At 42.4% G+C, this 20,663-nt stretch overlaps 1 protein-coding gene across 1 annotated transcript; it reads right to left on the bottom strand.

Moving 5' to 3' along the window:
- Positions 1 to 2,908: 2,908 nt before the first annotated feature.
- Positions 2,909 to 19,615, bottom strand: emsy (EMSY transcriptional repressor, BRCA2 interacting). Its single transcript, XM_070917164.1, is given in 20 exon segments — positions 2,909 to 4,173; positions 4,739 to 5,143; positions 5,605 to 6,174; positions 7,143 to 7,303; positions 7,986 to 8,141; positions 8,894 to 9,103; positions 9,264 to 9,447; positions 12,032 to 12,205; positions 13,202 to 13,338; positions 13,427 to 13,600; positions 13,806 to 13,955; positions 14,389 to 14,607; positions 15,024 to 15,258; positions 15,341 to 15,600; positions 16,663 to 16,818; positions 16,904 to 17,079; positions 17,209 to 17,283; positions 17,415 to 17,514; positions 17,840 to 17,948; positions 19,433 to 19,615. Coding segments are annotated over 20 exon segments (3,837 nt in total). The 5' UTR covers positions 19,436 to 19,615; the 3' UTR covers positions 2,909 to 3,990.
- Between the last annotated feature and the right edge of the window lie 1,048 nt (positions 19,616 to 20,663).

Genomic DNA, 20,663 nt, shown 5'->3' with positions numbered 1-20,663 from the left:
CCTCAATGACAAATTACATGTCGGAGGAAACCCCTACTCGACCCGTTACACCCATAATCTTTCCTACAGGGTTCGACTGACTTTAATTGTCAACAACAATGCAAACAGACCACCAAACACACTGTGTCTCAGAACGTCTACTAAGTAAAAGGCAGCTGTTTGGTTTTGAAGATGTTTCGACACGTATCCAAAATGTTTCATCAGCTCTACTGAACTGATGAAGCCGGATGAGACCATAAATGGCAAAATGTCTTTATAGAGGAAAAAAGAAAAAAGAAAAAAGACATCTGTTGTATAAATATATCCTGCATGTATCAGTCTTTGGCACACTGCCCGCCAAATACTTCCCTTTTAAAGGACAGAGTATAATGAAGACAACATGAATGACTAATAACGTCAACAACAACAACAAAAATACAATGCAATAACATGCTTACATTACATAATCTAAGCAACGGGATCCTGAGAAACAGGAAAACAGAGGAATCCCAAACAATCCACTTCATGTTCTGCACCATCAGTAAGGGATGATGATGTACTGGTAGTAAATACAATTCGTCTTTGCATCTCTGCTGGAAGGAAATTGAATGTGAGGAAGGGAAGCGAGGAGGCACATGCTGTGTTTGCTAAATGTAAAGCGCCCAGAAAGTACAGGGACAGGGTCTTATGAAGTGTTAGTGATAAAACACTTAACAAGTTTGCTCCAGCAGTTTGTGCCTGCCCCCCTCCCACACTGTTTCCTTCTCGTTCCAGTGTGCTAAATTCAGACTGACTGAATTTTTAACTGGCAAAGCTTTGTTTATGCTCAACACGTGGTTGTGCACCTCCCCAATTTGTGAGATTAGGAGCCCGCTGCAGGCAGGACTTTTCATTTCAAGATGGACGAGTTCGAATGTAGACTGGCTGAACAGGTACGTCTGTACAAACATCTGTTGACCCTTCGTGAATATCTGAGATGTTGGGGGGGGGCGTATATGATGTTCCTTGTAGTTGTTTCTCAGTCAGGTGAGTCAGCAGAGAAGGGTAAACTGTGCTATCCTGTGGGACTTTTGGCAACCTTTTCCAAGCAGGGGTGCAGGGTGGAGCGACGGTAAGTCAGCATGCTCCTAAACAGAGCCACATGTCTTTAGGTTGAGGCCAACCAATCAGACTCTGCAGGCTGGACATGAGCCCCCCAGGAGCCCCGTGGATCACTTTCAACATGAGGAGGAAAAGCTGCAGCGTGGGGCAGGACTCTACCAGGGAGTGTGCATTAAGGCTTTTACAAGTGTGGAGAGCCAACAGATAAAAACTCTAACACCACGGCACAGTGTCCAATAAACATGAAACTTGGCTCAAATGCTCTTCAAAATGCAATAAATGTGTTTTTATATTTGCCAGTAGGAGCCACCATAAATTCCGCAAATGTTTTTCTGGCTGCCTGAGCCGATTTCAGGCCAAGTGTAAGTAGATATATAACAGTTGTATGTGGCCAAAAACGGCTCATAACACTCACTCACTATAAAACCTGATCTGTTTTTTACGAATCTGAATACGTTCAAGAGTCGGGCAGTAATGTGACCTGTAAAGTGGAAAAATCACAGGTTTGATCGAAGCAACAGCAAAGACTCCTGTCAAACTGACACCCAGCTTAAGTCAGATACATAATCAACAACTGATTAGAGGAAGTTTGCTTTTAAAAGTCTCAATAGTCAAACTATTTGCTCACACGTCTACACTAGGATTAAAAAATATCACTAAATAACAATGCATACAGCAGTTACAGCAATAAAAGGTGATTAACACATGTAAATTGTTACATATTGTAAAGTAAAATTTTGAATGTGAGTTTTGCTTAATTAAAAGGTCTGAATTCTTCTTCCACTACTGAATACGAGTACTAAACTCCAGTTCCAGCCCATGTAATGCTCTGAGGGGTGAGGATCCCTTCACATGAAGCTCTATTGCTGCCTTAAAAACACCCAGACTGCTCTGGGCTTTCTGGCCATCTGCACACTTTACAATCTTCTGCTTTAACCGCAAAACACAACTATCTGTCCCATTCACACCATGAACCAAAGTGGTGGGCTCAACTCGTCAATGGCTCTCTTACACAAGCCTCTCCATGAAAGGAACCTGCTGGAGTTTCAGTGTCAAAGTCCCTCTTAAAAATGAATTTCAGTAGAAGTTAGTTTTTACTACAACTTCCTTCTTGTACCCTTTAGGTTTATTTGGCTTGTGTTGCAATAATGAATTTGATTTAGATTGTTTACTTTGTTTTGTTTGAATGCTTCATACATTCCAGTATGAATTACTGGAAGTTGTAGAAATATTTACACACTGCCGGATTACTGAGCAAGAAATCAGTTTTTGTCCACCCTTGAAATCAAAGGAAACCTGAATGTGTCTTCTGACAAACTGTGAAGAAACAACTGGTGCATATATGACGTGACAAAACGACCGATTATTCAAGGTACTACTGGTAACTGATGTGCTCCTAAGCAGACAGAGCACATCCACTGTGTACATGCTTTTTGGTCGCACTTGGTTTCAGGAGGGACTTCATCAACATTGTGAAAGTCAAAATTAAAAAGAGTATCGAGTATTAGAGTATCGGCAGGGAGGGTCGAATGAAAACATGATAAACAAATGGTGCTACAACCTTGGCGTCGTTGACGAACTACTGTGCCTGGTGAGCTAACCGCTAACACGTTAGCCAGCCGGGAACATGCGAGAACTAGTCCGTCCAAATACCCATACTTGCGGTATTTGGGTGGATTTGTGCCGTACAGGACTCAGTCAAGCTCCAGTGGAACAATATTTGCATATTCATATGATTTTTCAATGAGGAAAAAGGAATCTATGTAATTTTAAGGCATTTTAACAACATAAGTTAACCTTTTTGTGGAAAAACCATATCAGAGACAAATTATTATCATAAGCAGAGTTTTTATGTCTTAAAACATCTGATAATCTTTTCCTAGCTCCTTTTTCTTGCAACCAATAAAACTGTATAAACTGACGTGTTCTACTCAGCTGATTTATTGTGCGGATTAAATGATTTTTCTCAACTAGTCGTCTAGTTTGAAAAGGTATAAAAGAAATGCATAGCTTAAAACACACTATGCAAAAAGAAAATGCATACTTGGTGAAATTCTCACAGCAGCCTTTGAACTCCAGAACATATATCTTACAAAAAGAAAGTTGTTTTTTTTTAACATTACATCAGTTACAATGAACAGTAACACATATGTTGGACTCCCTCCTCCAGAACTCTTTCCTGGTTCTGCTTTATGTTCCACGCAGCAATTCATTCTGCTCCAGCTTTGTTCTCTTCTGAAAACTTAAATCCCATAAGCGTTTTACGAGATTTTACTTTTACAAAGTTGCACTTCAGTCAAAAGGAAATACTGTTCATCTGGTGGTAAAACCGTCAGGTCATCAAAAGAAGACGTCCAACAGCAGGAGAGTCATTTTGTACAAAAATCTGACCAAAGCAGGTTACTGGGGAGCGTGTACTTGAAACGTTTGGACAAGCGACATAAATGCAGGCCTGCAGAGGTCTGATCCAGCTGTATGTTTCTGAACTGACAAAACAGTGGCACAAAAAATCCAAATAATCAATTTCACAAATGTGTAAGTGTTTTGCAATGTCCTGCAAGAAACAATGTTAACATACTGGAACAATAAAGTCCCTGTATGTCTGGAGAGACTGCTGTCCAACTGTCTGGGGCTGCACTAAAACTAATCCTTTCACCTCGCTCCCACAGTTTACATCCAGCACTCTTCACTGGCAATAAAAACCACATGTGCCATTCGTTGTGGGGAGGAAAAAAATACTTAATACATAATTATGAACAAACTAATATTTACACAAAAACAGAAAGCATTTTTGCTCTTGCACTATGAAAAAAAAAACACAGCCTGAAATGTCTTTGTCCGCTGGGTCTGAGGCTACAAACAAGTCCTTAGTCTGCTTGTTCAAATCTGCTCTCCATCGGCACGGAGTGGCTACGGCTGGTTGGGGGGACTGGCTGCCGTGGCCTCGTCGTTGCTGCTGTCCACCTCCTGCTCCATGGGGCTGTCCTCCTCCAGCTGCTGGCTGGTGTAGTTGGTGATCTCCAGGAAGCCGCTGGGCTCCACCACCACGTTGGACTGGCTGGAGTCCGGCAGGATGGAGTACTGAGGAATCACCTGCATGTGTTAGTCACATTTGGGTTTCTGTCAGTTCGATTTCCAGTAAGGTAATAAAATGTATAATGGCCAATATTGACAATATAAATGATGTCAATAAAATCTCTTATTTTCCTCCTGCTGGCTCCAGAGGACGGGTCTAATTGCTGGTGTTTGAGACCAGATGGTGAAGCTTCAGGTGATAAATTAAACATAACTAAAACAGATAAACAAAATCGAGTTAAAGCATGTTGTTCTGCTTTTAAACATTGAGTTTTCCTTGGTTTGCTTTTGTTGACGAATGCTGTCTGTAGTTGTGTTGGAGCTATGGCTGAAAATTTACCGTTTAGTTAACTAAGAACATTTAAAGTGATGGTTTATAAAATGTAAACGTTTAAAAATCAATTCATACACTTGTCAGTGACTAGTTTTACGCTTTTATTTTGACAAATTAACTATTTTTTGTGCATTATTAGAGCAGTCTGGTGCATCTGAAAGCTACCGTCATATGAGGACTGAGTGATGAACATGATGTCAATATGTGGAAATCTTCATCTCTCTGATTTATTACATGTAAATATTTTACCTCAATGACCTCCAGGTCTTCTTTGCTCCTCTGTGCTGTGAGGCCCGGCATGCAGCTGAACTGCTGGGGCTTTGTGTGGGAATGATGCATGGAGGCCCCAGAGCTGCTGATGAACTGGCCCGAGTCCAGAGTGCCGGACATGGCCTGGACCTCCAGGGCTTTCCCCAGGGGGCCACAGTCGCTGGAGGAATCCACCACCATGGGCTCTGTGCTCGGGTCGATCTCCGCCTCCATCATGGAGATCTTCAGGATGTCCGACACCGAGGGCTTGTCCCCCGACGGCCCGGAGGTGGACTCGGGGATCAGTTTGGCAGTGGCCTCGCCGCTGCTGAAGACCGGCGATGAATGGTGGGAGCTGCCGAAGGTGATCTTGGTGACGGTGGCGCTCTGTGTGATGATTGGCTGCTGTGGTGAAGACATTTCAACGAGGAAACAGACAATTATTTTTATTAAAACGTTTTTAATAATGATATTAATAATTGAGTCAAATGTCAAAAGCAATGACAAACGTCCTTCACATGTTAGGTCAGACACACAGCGGCACAAAACAGAGAAGAGCAGCCGCTGCAGCCATTGTTGATAAAACTATAAATCAAGTTTCTTGCTGCTTATCAGCTTGTTCAAGGTAAATATGACAAACTGCATTTGACGGGAAGGTCGGGAAAAACCCCAGGCACCTTCACAGAAACCGGTTACCTCAGATGCCTCAAGAAAAACTCGTTAAGATCAGTGACAAAAGGTGGGGCGGGAATTTCTAAGTGAAGGAGTTGCTATCAACTACGCATTTCTTTTCAGATCCAATGAGGAACTTGAAGGCTTCTGTTATTTCTTACTGTGCTGCACAGTGTTGGTGTAGAACCACTCACCTGGCTGGAGGCGGTCTTTTCGGTGCTGACAGGGTGGTGCGCCTGCAGTGGAGGAGGGTGGGACATGGGCGTGTGCAGGGGCCTGTGGTGGGACGTGGGTGCTTGCTGGAGCTTCGGGAGCTGCGGCGTCAACAGGGGCTTGGTTGGTGTAAGCGGGCTCGTGACCTTTGCCCCGCCGGATTGTGCTGGTGCAGCCAGGGGTCTGTCTTTGGGGCTCTGGGTCAAGACCTGGGGTTTGGGCTGACTCTGCTCTCTTAGTTTTGGGAGTTTCTTAGTCAGAGGAGGAGTGGAGGGAAAGGCGGTGGAGGAAGAGGAAGGCTGGCTGATCTGAGGTTTGCTCTGCAGCTGCGGCGGCGGCGGCTGGGTGGAGGCGGAGCTGTGGCGGCTCTGCTCGGCCTCCGCCTGGCTCAAGGGGGGCGGCTGAGCGCCTGCAGAGTGGGGGGTTTGCTTCACGGGATCTGTAGCTGGTTGGCTGGAGCGGTAAAACAGGCCTGTCTGCGGGTCCAGAGTGTCGCCCTCCATCTCGCCCACCTCTAACACGGCCTCAGTTTTACCGTGACTGTCCGAGGGCTGAAACACAGTCACAAAGACGACTGCTGAGAGATGTTACGCTAACAGGAGCACTGCAGAGCAATACAACATGCACATGTACATGGGGACTCTGGGGCCAAAATGATTTGTTTCTTTTTAAACTTAAATCTAAAATGTACAGGTTTAAAAAAAAAAAAAAAAAAAAAGAGATAGAAATAAGAACTCATAAGTCTGCTAAGCCAGTGTTCATTCTATAAATCTATCACAAAAACCTGAATGAAACCGTTAAATTGACTAGATATTAACCGTTAATACTGTAGGTTTTTGCCAGTGAATTAGACTGGAACCTGAACAAAGTTACTGATAAAAGAAAGTCAGTTGTTATAAAGAGAAAATATGGTATCGGTAGAACGAAAAAACAACCCTGTCATCACATTAATATAACGTGTATGTCAATTATCTCAGAGGTCATTTCACCCAAATGACAATTTTAAAGGGTTCTAAAATGTTCTCACTTATCTTTAGTGGTACTCCACAGAATTCACATGGTCGTCATTGGAAGTACAAACTTTCTGCTTTCGACTGAAGAAATAGTTTCTATGAAATGAAATCTGCTTTGTGGATTATCCAGAGTAGTTTGTGGTGCTCACAGTATTTTACGGTTGTGAGCACCACAAACACAGTCCCACTCACCTCCACTGTGTCTGGGTGGAAGCAGAAACCTCAAAACTATTTGCATGGTTAAATACAGACAGTGATAAGCGCTTGAATCTTGCATCAGAATAATAGATACAAACCAAACGGACACAAGGAGGTTAGGCTCTCATCCCTCCACTATATTCCATGTGCTCTCTGTCGTTATGTATTACACTATCTACAGCTTTGGTTTGCTGATTGGCGTCTGTCCTAAAACTGCAATTTATAAAAGCAGAACAGGAAACAAAAACCACTTTAGTTTTGTATATACAACAGTATCAGACCACAGTCCTTCTCTCAGGTGTCCTCACCATGTGGCTGACGTGCGAAGCTGCGGGCGCAGAGGAGACGGCAGCCTGTTTGGTTACCACGGTAACCTGGCTGCTGATTTTGTAAGGCTTCCCCACCTGCTGGCTGGAGGACATGACCGCGTCGTCGCCCTCGGAGGACACGCCCACTCTGCTGACTTTACCTGGCGGGGGAGGCATGATGTCACAGGAGCATATTAAAATGTATGCAAAGGCAACACACACACACACACACACACACACACACACACACACACACACACACACACAGTTTATTCCATCAAAGAATGAAAAAGAGAACTGTGTTTTAGTTTGAAGTTTACTTTGTTCCACTGAAATTATGAGCTGCCAACCAAAACAGGAAGTGCTCAGTGTTGATAAATAAATCATGTATAAGTACATTTACTTAACTACTGTACTTAAGTACAATTTTAACTTGAGTATTTCCATTTTATGCTACTTTATACTTCTACTCCACTTAATTTCAGAGGTAAACATTGTACTTTTTATTCCACTACATTTATTTCACTGCTTCAGTTACTAGTTACTTTGCAGATTTAGATTATTAATACAAAATATAATCAAACTAATACATTCTGATGTATTATCATGGCGATGTACACAATAATTGAAATTAGCTCGACCTTTACCAGCTGCAACATTAAAATTATGTACATATCAATGCATCACTAATTATAACCCAGTGATATCATATATATCATTGTGAAATGTGCCATTCTACATAATGAGTACTTTTGGTACTTTAAGTATATTTTGATGCCAGTACTTGTTCCACCACTGAAACATTTCATACAGTATGTCATGTAGTAGACTGGAGAGGCGTACCTGCTGTGACGTATTCAGTGCTGGGTTCAGCCTCTGAGGTGGAGGGCCTGGGGGACTCTGGGCTGGGCTTCTTCTCCTGGGCCAGCTGGATGGGCACGGCCATCTGACTCAGGTCGATGGTGTGCTGTCTGGGTTTGGACTCTCCCTTCTCCTTCACTGCCATCATAATGCAACAATTCAGATCAGTCATTAATTATCTTCTTTAACAGCTTATTATTCACAAATTAATTAAATTAAACGTATACCAGGAAAAGGAAAGGATTCAGACTTTTGAGCTACTGGAAGGCTTTTAATGTGAAACATCTGTGCAGGAAGTGTTGAGTTTCACCGATGCTAGCATAACAGCGATAAAAACCTGCAAAGTAGAACTCATTCTAGTCTTCAATTAACGCTCGTTTACTTTTGTAAGTAGTATGCTAGTTAGCTGGATATGCTAATGATTGCAGCTACGTTACAGCAGATAAACACACATTCCTTTTATGCTATGATTGGACAATCATTGTTTGGGGGGAGGGGTTTAACTAACAGTTAATAGGGAGTTGATGAGTGAGTGACAACACTATTACAGTTAAAGCGAGTCAAGTCGACATGACTCTGTTGTTGTACTGATGACATTAGTGCTATTTTCACTGTATTTCAACTGTAGCGCACTGTATTGTGTTAGCACCTATGAATCACAAGGTGTTTTTAGGATAATGGACGACAACACTGGGCAATACATCCATGAATAAGTGGATCTGTTGAACTGGTCTGGTTCAGGGAATTTTCAGTCAGAATAGGGGAAGGTCATTGGCTGTTTTCTAATGCATTTCTTATGTACGACTCAGTCGAACAATTGTTCCCACCTTCAAATATTCCCTGGGAATGTTTATCTCCGTCTACAGCCTTTCTGTGACATAAAGGCTCACCTGTTGTCTGTTGCAGCTCCAGCAGGGCTTTGATGGTAGAAGTGGCGGACTGGGATTCCCCGCCAGACACCTCCTGGTAGATAATAGTGGGGGTGGACTCCACAGATACTTCCTGCTCTGTCCAATCCTGCTCTCTGGAGGACACCACATGCACTACAGGCTGAGGTTCTGAGGAATGACGGGAACAATGTGAGACAAGTTAACAGGAACCTCACAGCCTCATGCATCGATCTGCACAGGTGTATTTTCACATTAAGCTCTTGTTCCTGAACAGGCGAAAACAGACCCAGAAGAGTGAAGCAGAAAAGCTGAGTCGTCTGACCTTCGTGTCTCTATTCCAGGAGGAAAGAAAGGAAAAAGGAAAATCTACCTTGAGCGCTGCCATGGGAGGCCTCGCCGGTTGACTCGTCCTTTGTGGACCCGTCCTGGCCGGAGGTCTGAACCTGCCCGATGTCTGCTGAGCGGGTCACCTGCTGCAGAGTCTCAGTGACCAGCTGCCTGGTCTGTTCGCTCACCACCGCGGTCTGGAAGACTGGCTTAGGCTTGATGAGAACCTGGAGGGAAACCAAAGGAACACACATACAGTGTTGTGTAAACCAGCGGTATAAGACAAGACGTAGCGACCCTTGAATTGTCAATGTTTAGACTCAAGTCTCTTTATTTCAGTATGTTGACATTCATACTACCACAACATGGAGTGGCAGAAGCTGAATGTTTCATCCGTAACTTTTAGGGCCTTACATCACTTCTCTGCTGACTTACTAGTTTTACAGCTGACTCGGTCGGTGGGAGGCGATTCTTGTGCAATCGGCTTGTCGTTGTTATAATAAATATGATAAAAATCAGTTTCACACCAATTTGCAACCCTACTTGTGTGTTTTTATTTTCCTCCTAAACACAAATATATGGATAGATACATGTGTTTTTTGAATAAAATCAAAATTAGCTGAGCTACTCCACAATCTTTGCACATCCTCTGGCAATTACAGAAGTTCTATAACGCCGATATTGACTAAGGATATTATTAATGCAGGTTTTGTACTCATGAATTTCTATGACTAAGCCATATATCCGTCTGCTTTGTCAGATGTTCAGTAATATTACAGCTGCTGGGAACAAACGTTTTGTAAACAGTTGTCATTTTCGTCACTGGAAAGTGTTTAATAACGTCGGAGCCCAAATTGGTGATTTTCAAATCTAGTTTGTGGCTTCAGTGAAACAGCATGGCGGCTCGTCACTGTGGGTGTAGACAGTATCTACTGTATATTTGCACTACGCATAGCTGCCTGACTCACTGACCTCAATTTCCCTTGATGACTGAAACTGAATTCAGGCTATATTTAGACTGAAGTTTGATACTGAAACTACAACATACTGTTTGTGAATGGACATGAAGAAGTCAGCACAATCTTGTTGCATTAACTGAACATATTTTTTTATGACAAGACGCTCATTCTATAACAAAGTGTTATTTTTATAGATACCATCTTCCTTCATCCCTCACCGCTTCGAGTGCATGAAGGTACTAAAGCAGCAAAAAAAAAAAATTAAATTCAAATTCCCCCAAAAAGATTTAGAGAGAAATATTGGTTAAATATCACTTTAGTTATCTCTTTTCAGTGGGCGTTTATTTTTAAATCTTTCTACTTTCAAAATCACACACAAGGCGTTCTTGGTATTTGTCAGAAATATATGAATTTCTACAGAATCCTGTCTTGTTTTAAGTTCTTAAAAACAGACAATAAAAATCCCCCGAAACCAAAAAGCACCTACAGTGGTTGCTGGTTTCATTGTCCAGGACACTGATAAGAGGTTGTAGAATACAAATAAAATACAAAAACATAAAATAAAAGCAAATACACAAGACTTCTGGAGTATCCCTCTCTCATGTGACCACGTCCAATGTCCGTTCTCACTTTCTCTTAAAGTAACAAAGACATTAGAGACGGTTATTACGACTGGACACACTGAGAATCATCACCTGACTCTGATCTCTTTCAGCTCATTGGCTTGGTTTTACTGTTTCGGTTCAGTCTCACGGCTCTCATCAGACACTGTGCGCTCCCTCCCACCAAACAGCTGACACAAAGTTGTCAATTGAAAGAAAATGAACTGCTAACTATTTTGATAATCGATTAATCGAAAATAATCGTTAGCTGCAGCCCGAGAGCTGAACAGAGCGGACATGAGACTGAATATATTCCTCAGAGACGTGACTCCATATAAATGCTAATGTTGCTCTGTGTCTGCTTGACACCAACACGATCACCACATCAACTTTATAGGATGATAATATGCCAACATTGTTGCTCCGCTGCCTGCAGGTGGCAAAAAAAACAACAAAAAAAAGAATCAGTGAATGCAGGTTTAAGATCATGCATCAGAAACATGATCCTGTTGCAGAGACAGAGTAGCAGATTAGGTAGCTGTCAGTCTGCCCGGCTCACTGGGACTCATTTCTCTCCCTGAAGGGGGGGGGGGAGTAAATGGAGGAAGACGAAAGGTCAGTGTTAAAGCCCCAGTATATATTTGTCAGCCAAGAGAATTGGGGATTTTTCTCTTCTGTTTAAACCGATGCGTGATTGTTTTAAAGAACTAGCTCTAACTTCTCCAGAAAACATCCAGCGCAGATGTCATCAGGTTAATGACTGAATGCACAACTCAGGGAGGAGAACAAGGAGGCTTGTTCTCTCCTTCGTCTTCTTCTTGAGACTAAAACGAGCGATTTATTCTCATTTTCAGGGAAAGAAGCTTTTGTCTTATTTGGCATTTACAATTAAAACTGTGCTTCTAGTGTCGACATTCACAAACAAACATTGAAAAAAAAAAAAGGCACCCTTGTGGTTACTTGATGTCAGTCAACAGGTCATATGAACACCCACTTGATGTCCGTGTATAGTCACAAGATAACCTCATTGGCCTGTGGTTAACCAGGATCTAATGATGACAACGTTTAAATTTCAAGCCTTGAAGCCACTATGAGTGGAAAATATCTGGTGCCCCTCAGTGGTAAGAGGAATATTTCAGAGCTGTACATTGTTGGAACAACACTGTAATAAAAGGTCAGCAGGGACTGTGTTTAGAAATAAAGAGAACAAAAGAGAAACATTTGATTAGCTGGAGGAGAACATGTCTCACTTGTGTCTTGCCCTGCTGGCCGTAGACAATCTTGGTTGGGATGATCTTGGTGGCGGTGGACTGGGATCCCGAGCCCATGCCTTTGGGCTGGGTGACAATCATCTTGGTAATGGGTCTGGAGGCGGTGATGATCGCTGGTTTGGTTCCCTGAACAGCCTGCAGGCCCTTCTCACCCTGAGGCACACAGAGCACACAGTTTACTACAGCATATCTGACAACACAGAGCGTCAAAGGACAAAACCCCAGTAATGAGTCTGTACGACATCACAATTCATATTAACTTTAAAGAAACTGTACGTCTCTGCAACAAAGGCGATATCTCTTTACACGCTGTACTGCGCTAAAAATAGCAATATCATTTTAAAGACATCATTTAAAGCAAAAAAGTCAGGCTAGCTGTTTCCCCCCCGTCTCCAGTCCAGTACTAAGCTAAGCTAACAGGATGCCTGCTGTAGCTTCATATTTAACAAACATACAATATACAATAAGAGTGATATCAATCTAAACATCTAACACAGAAAATAAGCATATATATCACAAAATGTCAAACTACTCTTTTAAAAAACAAATGCAACATTTTACTGTATTTAACACATTTTAAGGTCTGAAATTGAGAAAATGTAATATAATAAAATGTTAAAAGGACCTTTGTGTAGGATTTGAAGATTTCTAACTTTGGCGACACCTAGTGGTAGTATCAAAAAAGACAGTGTTGCAAACAGTGAGATAAATGGGCTGAATCAACACACAAACTGCACCAATTTTACAAACAAACATTTATACCATCAGATTATTTTAATTCTTTACTACTGATTATTTCCTTAATTCATTGTTTGGACTGTAAAGTTCCAAGAGCCCATGGTGGCGTTGTCTTGTTTTGTCCGACCAACAGTCCAAAGCACAAAGATATTCAGTTTAATATCATAGAAGACTAAAAAAACAAACAAACTATTATAAATATTCACATTTGAGAAGCTGGAACAAGTGAATAATCGCCATTTGGCTTGAAAAACTACTTAATAGATGAATCGATTATCAGAATAGTTGCCGATTAAAGTTAAATTAATGTCAAAGCTTTCTCCATTTTCTCACAGACCGAAAAACACTCGGTTCGGAGGGATTACTGATGATCAATGACGATGAAATACCGATGAGTGGTATTTGACTGACCCCGGCGTTTAAAAGTGTGGTGACCACGTTCTTGCCCGGCAGTCCCTGGATGGTCGCTCCTTTTCCTGTGGTTTTCTGAACCACAATAACATTTGGCTTGGAGGTCATGGGGATGGTGGTGATCTTAGTCGTTGTGCCTGAAGCAGAACGAAGACGATACTTCATCAAACCATAACTGATCAGAACGTGCGTATGTAATGTCAGTCTCTCCTGTCATTGACTCACCAGAGACAATGTTGCTGCTGATGATCTTCCCCCCCAGAGTGGCCAGAGACTTCGGCACCACTGTGATGATGCTGCCGCTGGTGGTCTTGACGTAGGTGGTCCCGCCACTGGAGGCTGATATTCTGGCACCGATGCCGGGGCTAACAGTGGGTCTCGTATAGGTGGCCTGGGTAGCTGCATACAAAAACATTATAGGTGTTAGTATTTAACAAACTAGGCCTGGGTATCGAACCTTGTTTACTTATTCTCTGATTAGATTTGAATCAATAACAATGTGAAGAAAACTGTTTACAATCAAAGGAAATTATCAACCTGTGAGATTCAGTGACATGATTTGGTTTTAGAGGGTTTAAGCTGCCATGAGTTCTGGATCACTCACCTGTGGGCTGAGTGACCAGTTTGGTGGTCATGATGGCTCCGTTGCTACTGACGACCATGATGGGGGACGAGCTGCTGCCAGACAAAGCCACCGATGAAGGCTTCGGCAGGATTTTGCTGGGCTGAACCTGCTGTGTGATTATCTTGACCCCTGAGCGCGCACACACACACACACACACACACACACACACACACACACACAATACATTGACTCAGTACAATGGGGGAAAAAAAAGACTCCAATACGCTGCAACAAAATCACATGAAGTTATAAGAACTTAATTTCGAATGATAATCCCTGGTGGTCTGTGTTGTTCAAGACAATGGTTTATGACCATTAGCATTCAAATTGTTTTTTATAGAAATATTAAAATAAACTTATTTTGCAAAAAAGCATCCTACAACATAATTATATGCTTAATCATTAGCATATATAACAAATATTTTAATTTCTTACTGGAAATATAAAACATCATGTGCTCCTCAGCCACTTCCAGAGAAAAACATTACATTTAAATTTAAAAAAGAAATAAAGAAAGGGACAAGGAAGAAAGAAAAAGAACAAAGATGTAAGGTAGGATTACCGGACTCCTGTTTGATCTGGATGGTGGGCTTTGAGCCAGGTGAGCTGGAGGTGGTCTGGGTCTGGCTGATACCAGAAGCTCCTAAAGGTGAGCTCTGCTGCAGCTGTTTGGGTGACTGCTGTTTGGGGAACTGGGCCAGGATCTGAGCGGGTGACCCCATCAGGGTCTTGGGGGAAGGAAGTCTGGCTGAAGCCACCTTCACTCCGGCTGAAGCAGCACCTACAACAGCAAACACTGACGGTGAGACTTTAAAAAGGTGACTGTCAGAGTGGCTGCTACTCTGGATCCGTCTACTGAGATGCTAACACAGCTAGCTGCTCAAACATGTTGGCGACAGAAATCCGGTGACACAAGTGACACAAAAACAGCAAATGCGTTAGAGTAGAGAAAAACCTGCCCAGCTTCACATTGTTAGTGAACATAGAGGAGCATTTAGCAGCTAGAGAGCCAGATATTTGGTGGAGACCATAAACGGAGCTAAAAGGAGAGTGAATATTGCGTTTCTGATTAATTCCACAACTAAAAATAAATGCTTTTTGCTTTGCGTCTGCTGGATGAGAGGCTCATTTCAAATGGATGTTTAAAAGCTCCACGTGTGACTCTTATACTTATGTTGGTGCAGATGAAGGACCTACATGATGCGACAGTTGACATGACCACTGAGGGAGTGGAGGAGACCACTGTGGTCACTGCGACGGTGTTGGAGGAAGGGTTGGAGCTGGCTGGGAAGACCACCGTCTGTTTCTGGGTGGGCGTGCTCAGCATGGATGTGGAGCCCAGTTTGGACAGAGCAGCATTGTTGTGAGCGTGAGACTTGGACAGGATGTTGGGCACGAAGTTGGAGCTGGGAGAAGTTGTCACGATGATCACCTGAATGAAGATGAGACGTTTAAAACTCTACTGACGTGTTCAGGAAGCGAAGCATAAGAGCCAGAGAACAAGTATCACTCACCTTCTGTGTGGTGGTGCTGGTGGTCTGGATGGTGGGTTTGGTGAAGGTGATCTTGACGGGGGACAGGTGGGGCGGCAGCGAGTTGGCGATGCTCTGCATGATGTTGCTCATCTTGGGGCTGCCGCTCACCGGCACTGTGATGTTCTTGGACACCTGCGGCGACACCTTGGTGACCTCCTTCAGCATCACCGGCGACGAGCTGGACGAGTTGGTCCGCCTGCGCTTGCGAGGCTTCTCGTCCTCATCGGAGCAGCTCACACCTGCGAGGGAAGGGGAGGACGGACATTCAGGATACCGCAGGGATGACAGTAGTCTTTTAAATTATAATTTGATCTGCCGATTTTCTCAAGTAATTGTCCAGCACAGTTTCCTCGAGCACAACGGGATGAAGACAAAGAAAAGCTCCATGGAGGCACTAAATGTTTAGCATTTTTGCTTGAAATGATCAATTTATCGACTAATCGTTGCAGTTCTAGTTCTGTCCGTGAGTTTGTTTGTTTGTTATTTGTCATCTGACCTACATGTGTACTTCCAACAAAGAATAAAATTAAGTGGAAAGGTCTGCAGAGTAAAATCATGGGTTAACACAACATCTCCACTTGAAAGTCCTGATTTTCAAGTTCCTACTCAATCCTATTAATCAGGAAATGTAAGACTGGTTTCCCAGCTATAATTCTCATCTTCAGTGTCAAAAATGTACAGACACATTATTATCATTATTATTATTATTATCTTTCTATTTCTCTTCCTAAATCACACTGCTCACACCAGCTGTTTCATGCACACACCCATTTAATCCAACAGATCTTAACAGATGCTGTTAAATCCCAGCTGGTATAAAGTCTTCTGAATCATTTGTCTTGCGATAAGCCCGAGCCGTCACACACTGTAAACAGGATGCGTTTCCATCATGATGTTTAAGTCACTTAGTAATAAATAAACAAGCCTTGCAGCGCCCCCTTCAGGCTGATCGGTGCACTTGTTAAAAACCTGAGCAGAGCAAAGTTCTCTGTGAATTAATCATTCCTTGATGTTTTGCTAAAATCCAATCAACGTTGACTGAGACACTTACACTGCAGTTTTAACATGTTTTATATCTCGATTGTATTTTGAGAATTCATTTAGCTGGATTACCATTCTACCGAGCAATATGTCAACGATATTCACACTGAAATACCTCATCAAAAGGGTGGATGTCAGGCAACTCATTCCTTGGATATGTCTGTTTTATTTCTCTTTTCATAACTGGTTCAAGTTTCCTGCATTCCTTCTCTTGTTGCAATCTACAGGGATAAATGAGCAGTTATGATGCTGACACTCACTTTTTACATAGACCGTGCTCCCGCTGGGCAGCACCACCACGTTAGATGTGGGACTGGGTGGTCGTGGTGATTTCACAGTTGCTCCTATGGTGCCGCTGGTTGCTGTAGCGCTGGTGGAGGTGCAGGTGGTGCTTGTGTAGGAGTAACATACAACCACTGCAGGGAAGAAATTAAACACGTCATTCAACATCTGATCTGTTTCAAAACACCTGTAGTCGAATGCAAAGTGATGCCGGCCCACCTTCTTTGTTTCCCGTTTCAGCTGGCAACAGAAGGGAGGCATTCTGATTGGCTGTGGCACTGGCCACAGCATTAGCAGTCACAGTAAAGGCTGTCTGAGGGACCAGCCTCGGCATCAAGGGAACCAGCCGGCGTCCTTCAATCGACCATTCAGACGAGCTGTTAGGACCGGACATGCTGGAAAAGAAATGCACCGTTCAGTACTTTCCCAGTCCAATGGTGAGCATTTGCTATGTTACTCCACGCACTGTAAGGTGCTGCACACGACGAATGACTCCTACATGGCTGGGACAGTTACACACTTACTGATATGCGATGGTGGTGAGGCGTTCATCATTGACAGCCCTGCGGACCTCTGCACGATGGCGCTCCGTTGAGATCCTGGGGGGACGAGAGGAGTGGGTGGACAAAACGGGTACAGCACATATTAAATAAACCAAAGTTTGAGTGCAAAAATTGGAGAAATTGTTTCTCTAAGTTGTCAAATTTTAGAATCGGTAGGAACTTATTACCCAAGGATTTTAGTGAGTTCTCCCAGCAGGTCCTTCTTGTCCTTTGTCAGGTCTCCTTGGGCTCGCAGGGCACTGATGACCCCGGCATAAGCCTCCAGCTCTGGGAGACAGAAACACACATCAACCACCAGGCAGCACTGCAGCATCTGGTTCATCCAGATAAACAGTGACACCTAAATGTTCAATGATCCTCTCCTAATGATCGCTATGTTTTACACAACTGATACACATGAAGAGCACTGCGTCCAGAGTGTTTGTGTCATTCAACATTTATACGATTAGGATGTGAGTTCAATCAGATAAACTCAAATATGAATTTCTTGTCCTGATTAAGTTTCTTGTCCCAAATCACATTAACTAAGTGTGTAAAAATTCTGTACTCAGTGACGGTCCTCCAGTATTTATTATATATTGCTTGAACGTACCCAGTTTACGGAGAATTCTTTTGCACTCATCCCTGCCCAGGTCGAGGATGGTGGGCCATACCACAGGCATGGTACCAGTCAGCACCGGTTTCTCCAGCTGAATCATGGGCTGAGTGGAGAGGAAACAATAATGCACGTTAAGAAAACATTTTAGCATAAACCATACAGCTGCTCGCTGTTGCTGTGCTATGTGTTTATTTTAAAGAGCTTCAACGAGGATGAAAGACACTGACGGCTCTTGACAACAGCAGAAAGTCATTCATTCAGATCGTGAAGTAACCTGAGGTCCAAAGTATGATGTTAGAAAAACGGACGTTTATTAAATGTGTTTACTTCATGCAAAGGAGAAAAACTACTCCTTTTTTATGGTATTTGTTTACTGTAACTGTGATGATTTCTAAAAGTTAATATAATGATATATTAAGTTATATCAGTATACTAAACCACTATTAAACTTCAGAACAGTCTGACTGACAAGATGATTATCATTCATATACAATTACTGCATGTTTAGTGTTATAAACGCAGTCTGAGCTAATTTGGTTTTCTAAAGTTCCTTGACATATTTCAATTAAATGTACTCAAGGTTCAATTGAATTAAATGTTCCCTATGAAGAAGCTTTTCTCTCAGATGAACTGCTCTGAATAATTACTCTGCTAATCAGTAACACTCCATCATCATGAATCTTTTATGCAAAACATTGATAAGAGGACAAAAGGTACCTTATTGAGATGTTAGGTGTGGGAAGGAAAGAGCAAATTCAGGTTTTTATCATGACATACTATTGCAGGATCATCGTTTATCTTTGAATCGTCAAACAGACAAGCAGGAGTAAACACTGCTATATTAATACTTGCTAAGGACTATTTACAACAACAGATTAATACATATTTGGTGCTCAAGTGAGTATTTCTGGAAGCTGGGTGGTGTATGTAGGACTGACTTATAATAAACTACAGTGGCCGGGTTGAAGGTAATGAAGGTTGGCTGTCACTGATGTGTTTAACAGACAGAAAGTGAGCTCTCAGGCACCAATGAATTAAGAGGCTAGGACAGGAGCCACTCCCATATCACAAAAAAGACTTTTTAACTTTTACACTGACCAGTACCGCCCACCACTGGGCATCTTAGTAACTACAAAACATTGTGGGCGTACAAGGCCAACCAAACACAAAAGTATGTTTTTGATTAATTAAAATGCTGCGTAGTGAAGACTTCACATGCCGAAAGCATCAGAAGGTTCTAACGTTATTAATTAGAACCCCGTTCTGCGTTGGTTCTACCAGGGTCCGACATTTGGGTACAAGCAAAGAAACATTTAACGTTATGATGTTGTATTGCCTGGGTCAAATTCTGTCAATAGAACAGGAAACGGCACGTATCAGGTCAACGTTTGCAAAATGTCCCATAGCAATGCAAAAACTATGCAATACCTTCGTAAAAATGTTCAGAGCAAGGCGTCAGATCTCGGCAGGATGAACCTCGAACAGAGTAACATTTTATTTTGGTTTAACGCGTATTCAAAACCTTTGCAATGGACGTTAGCTTAGCTAGCCAGCTAGCTATTTCTATGAGCCAAATCAATGTCTTACCATCGGTTAGCAGGGCAACTTCAAGGCCTTGGTAATCCCGAGATCCAAACAAACATGACTGGCCATAAGACTTTTAGCTAAACTACCGCATCGCGTAGTTAGTTTTCAATAAACTGAGGCAAAGAAAACAAAAGCTAAACAGCTAAAGTAGACCGATCTCCCCACGGATGTACTGGTGTTTATGTTTTCTGCTAACTAGCTGCGGCTGGCCTGTTGATGTATGAGGTTTCTTCTTCGTGTGATATATGAGGACACTAGATGTATTTCTTCTTGACCGGCGCTGTGCCGCCACCTACAGGTACATGGGTGGAATGCTTTATTAATGCAGCCAAAACATACATAAACATCACAAAACAAATAACTAAAATATGAATTAGAAACTGAACTACATTCAAAAATAACTATATTAAGAACGAGGACTAGTTCATACAGTATACTTTATCTAGTCAGCAACATAACTAAAAACACCTGTGAGGGGTTTTAATCTATAACAATGCCTATTTAATGAGTTGATCATATGATTTGTATGTAAAATCAAAGTAACTAGTAACTATAGCAGTTAAATAAATGTATTTCCCTCTGAAATGTAGTAGTAGAAATACCCAAGTACAAGTATGTCAAAACTGTACTTAAGTACAGTACTTTAGTAAATGTACTTAGTTACATTCAGCCACTGATGTTGCCTGATAAAATACCGTGTGTCCAGCAGCACGGTATTTGTAAGTAAAAAGCCAAAATAAAACCACATCATCAGTTTTCTATCTGACAGTTTAGCGAAGTACGAGGAGCTCCTGAACGCAACGGGATGGAAGGTGGGTTTTTCTCCTCTTTTTACTCTTTTGGGGAAGGAGGAGGGAGTGGGGGGCAAAGCATTTCCTTTTTCCATTTACATCACACTGTGGAGCAAAAAAAAAAACAAAAAAACCCCAAGGCTTCAGTACAAATGAGAGCGGATTTAAGTGAACAGACCTGGAAGAGGATGCTACAGAAACTGCTTCCATATCAGCACTGACTGGACACTGGACGGAAACAAGAAGACAGAGTTCATTTTGGATTAACAGACAAACTTTTTGACGTAATTCTTCCCCGGACATCAGGAATAGACTGGGGTGTCATCGTGGAAGTATTTCCTAAGGAAAAATAGAGATACCCTCAACTTGGACTCGGAGGTAATCTGACAAAGTTTGGGGGAAAAAACACTCAAAGCAAGTTGTGTGCAGTAGTTCACGGG

This window comes from Enoplosus armatus, chromosome 13 (assembly GCF_043641665.1).
Source record: "Enoplosus armatus isolate fEnoArm2 chromosome 13, fEnoArm2.hap1, whole genome shotgun sequence".
Lineage (NCBI taxonomy): Eukaryota > Metazoa > Chordata > Actinopteri > Centrarchiformes > Enoplosidae > Enoplosus > Enoplosus armatus.
This window is presented reverse-complemented; position numbering and strand designations above follow the sequence as displayed.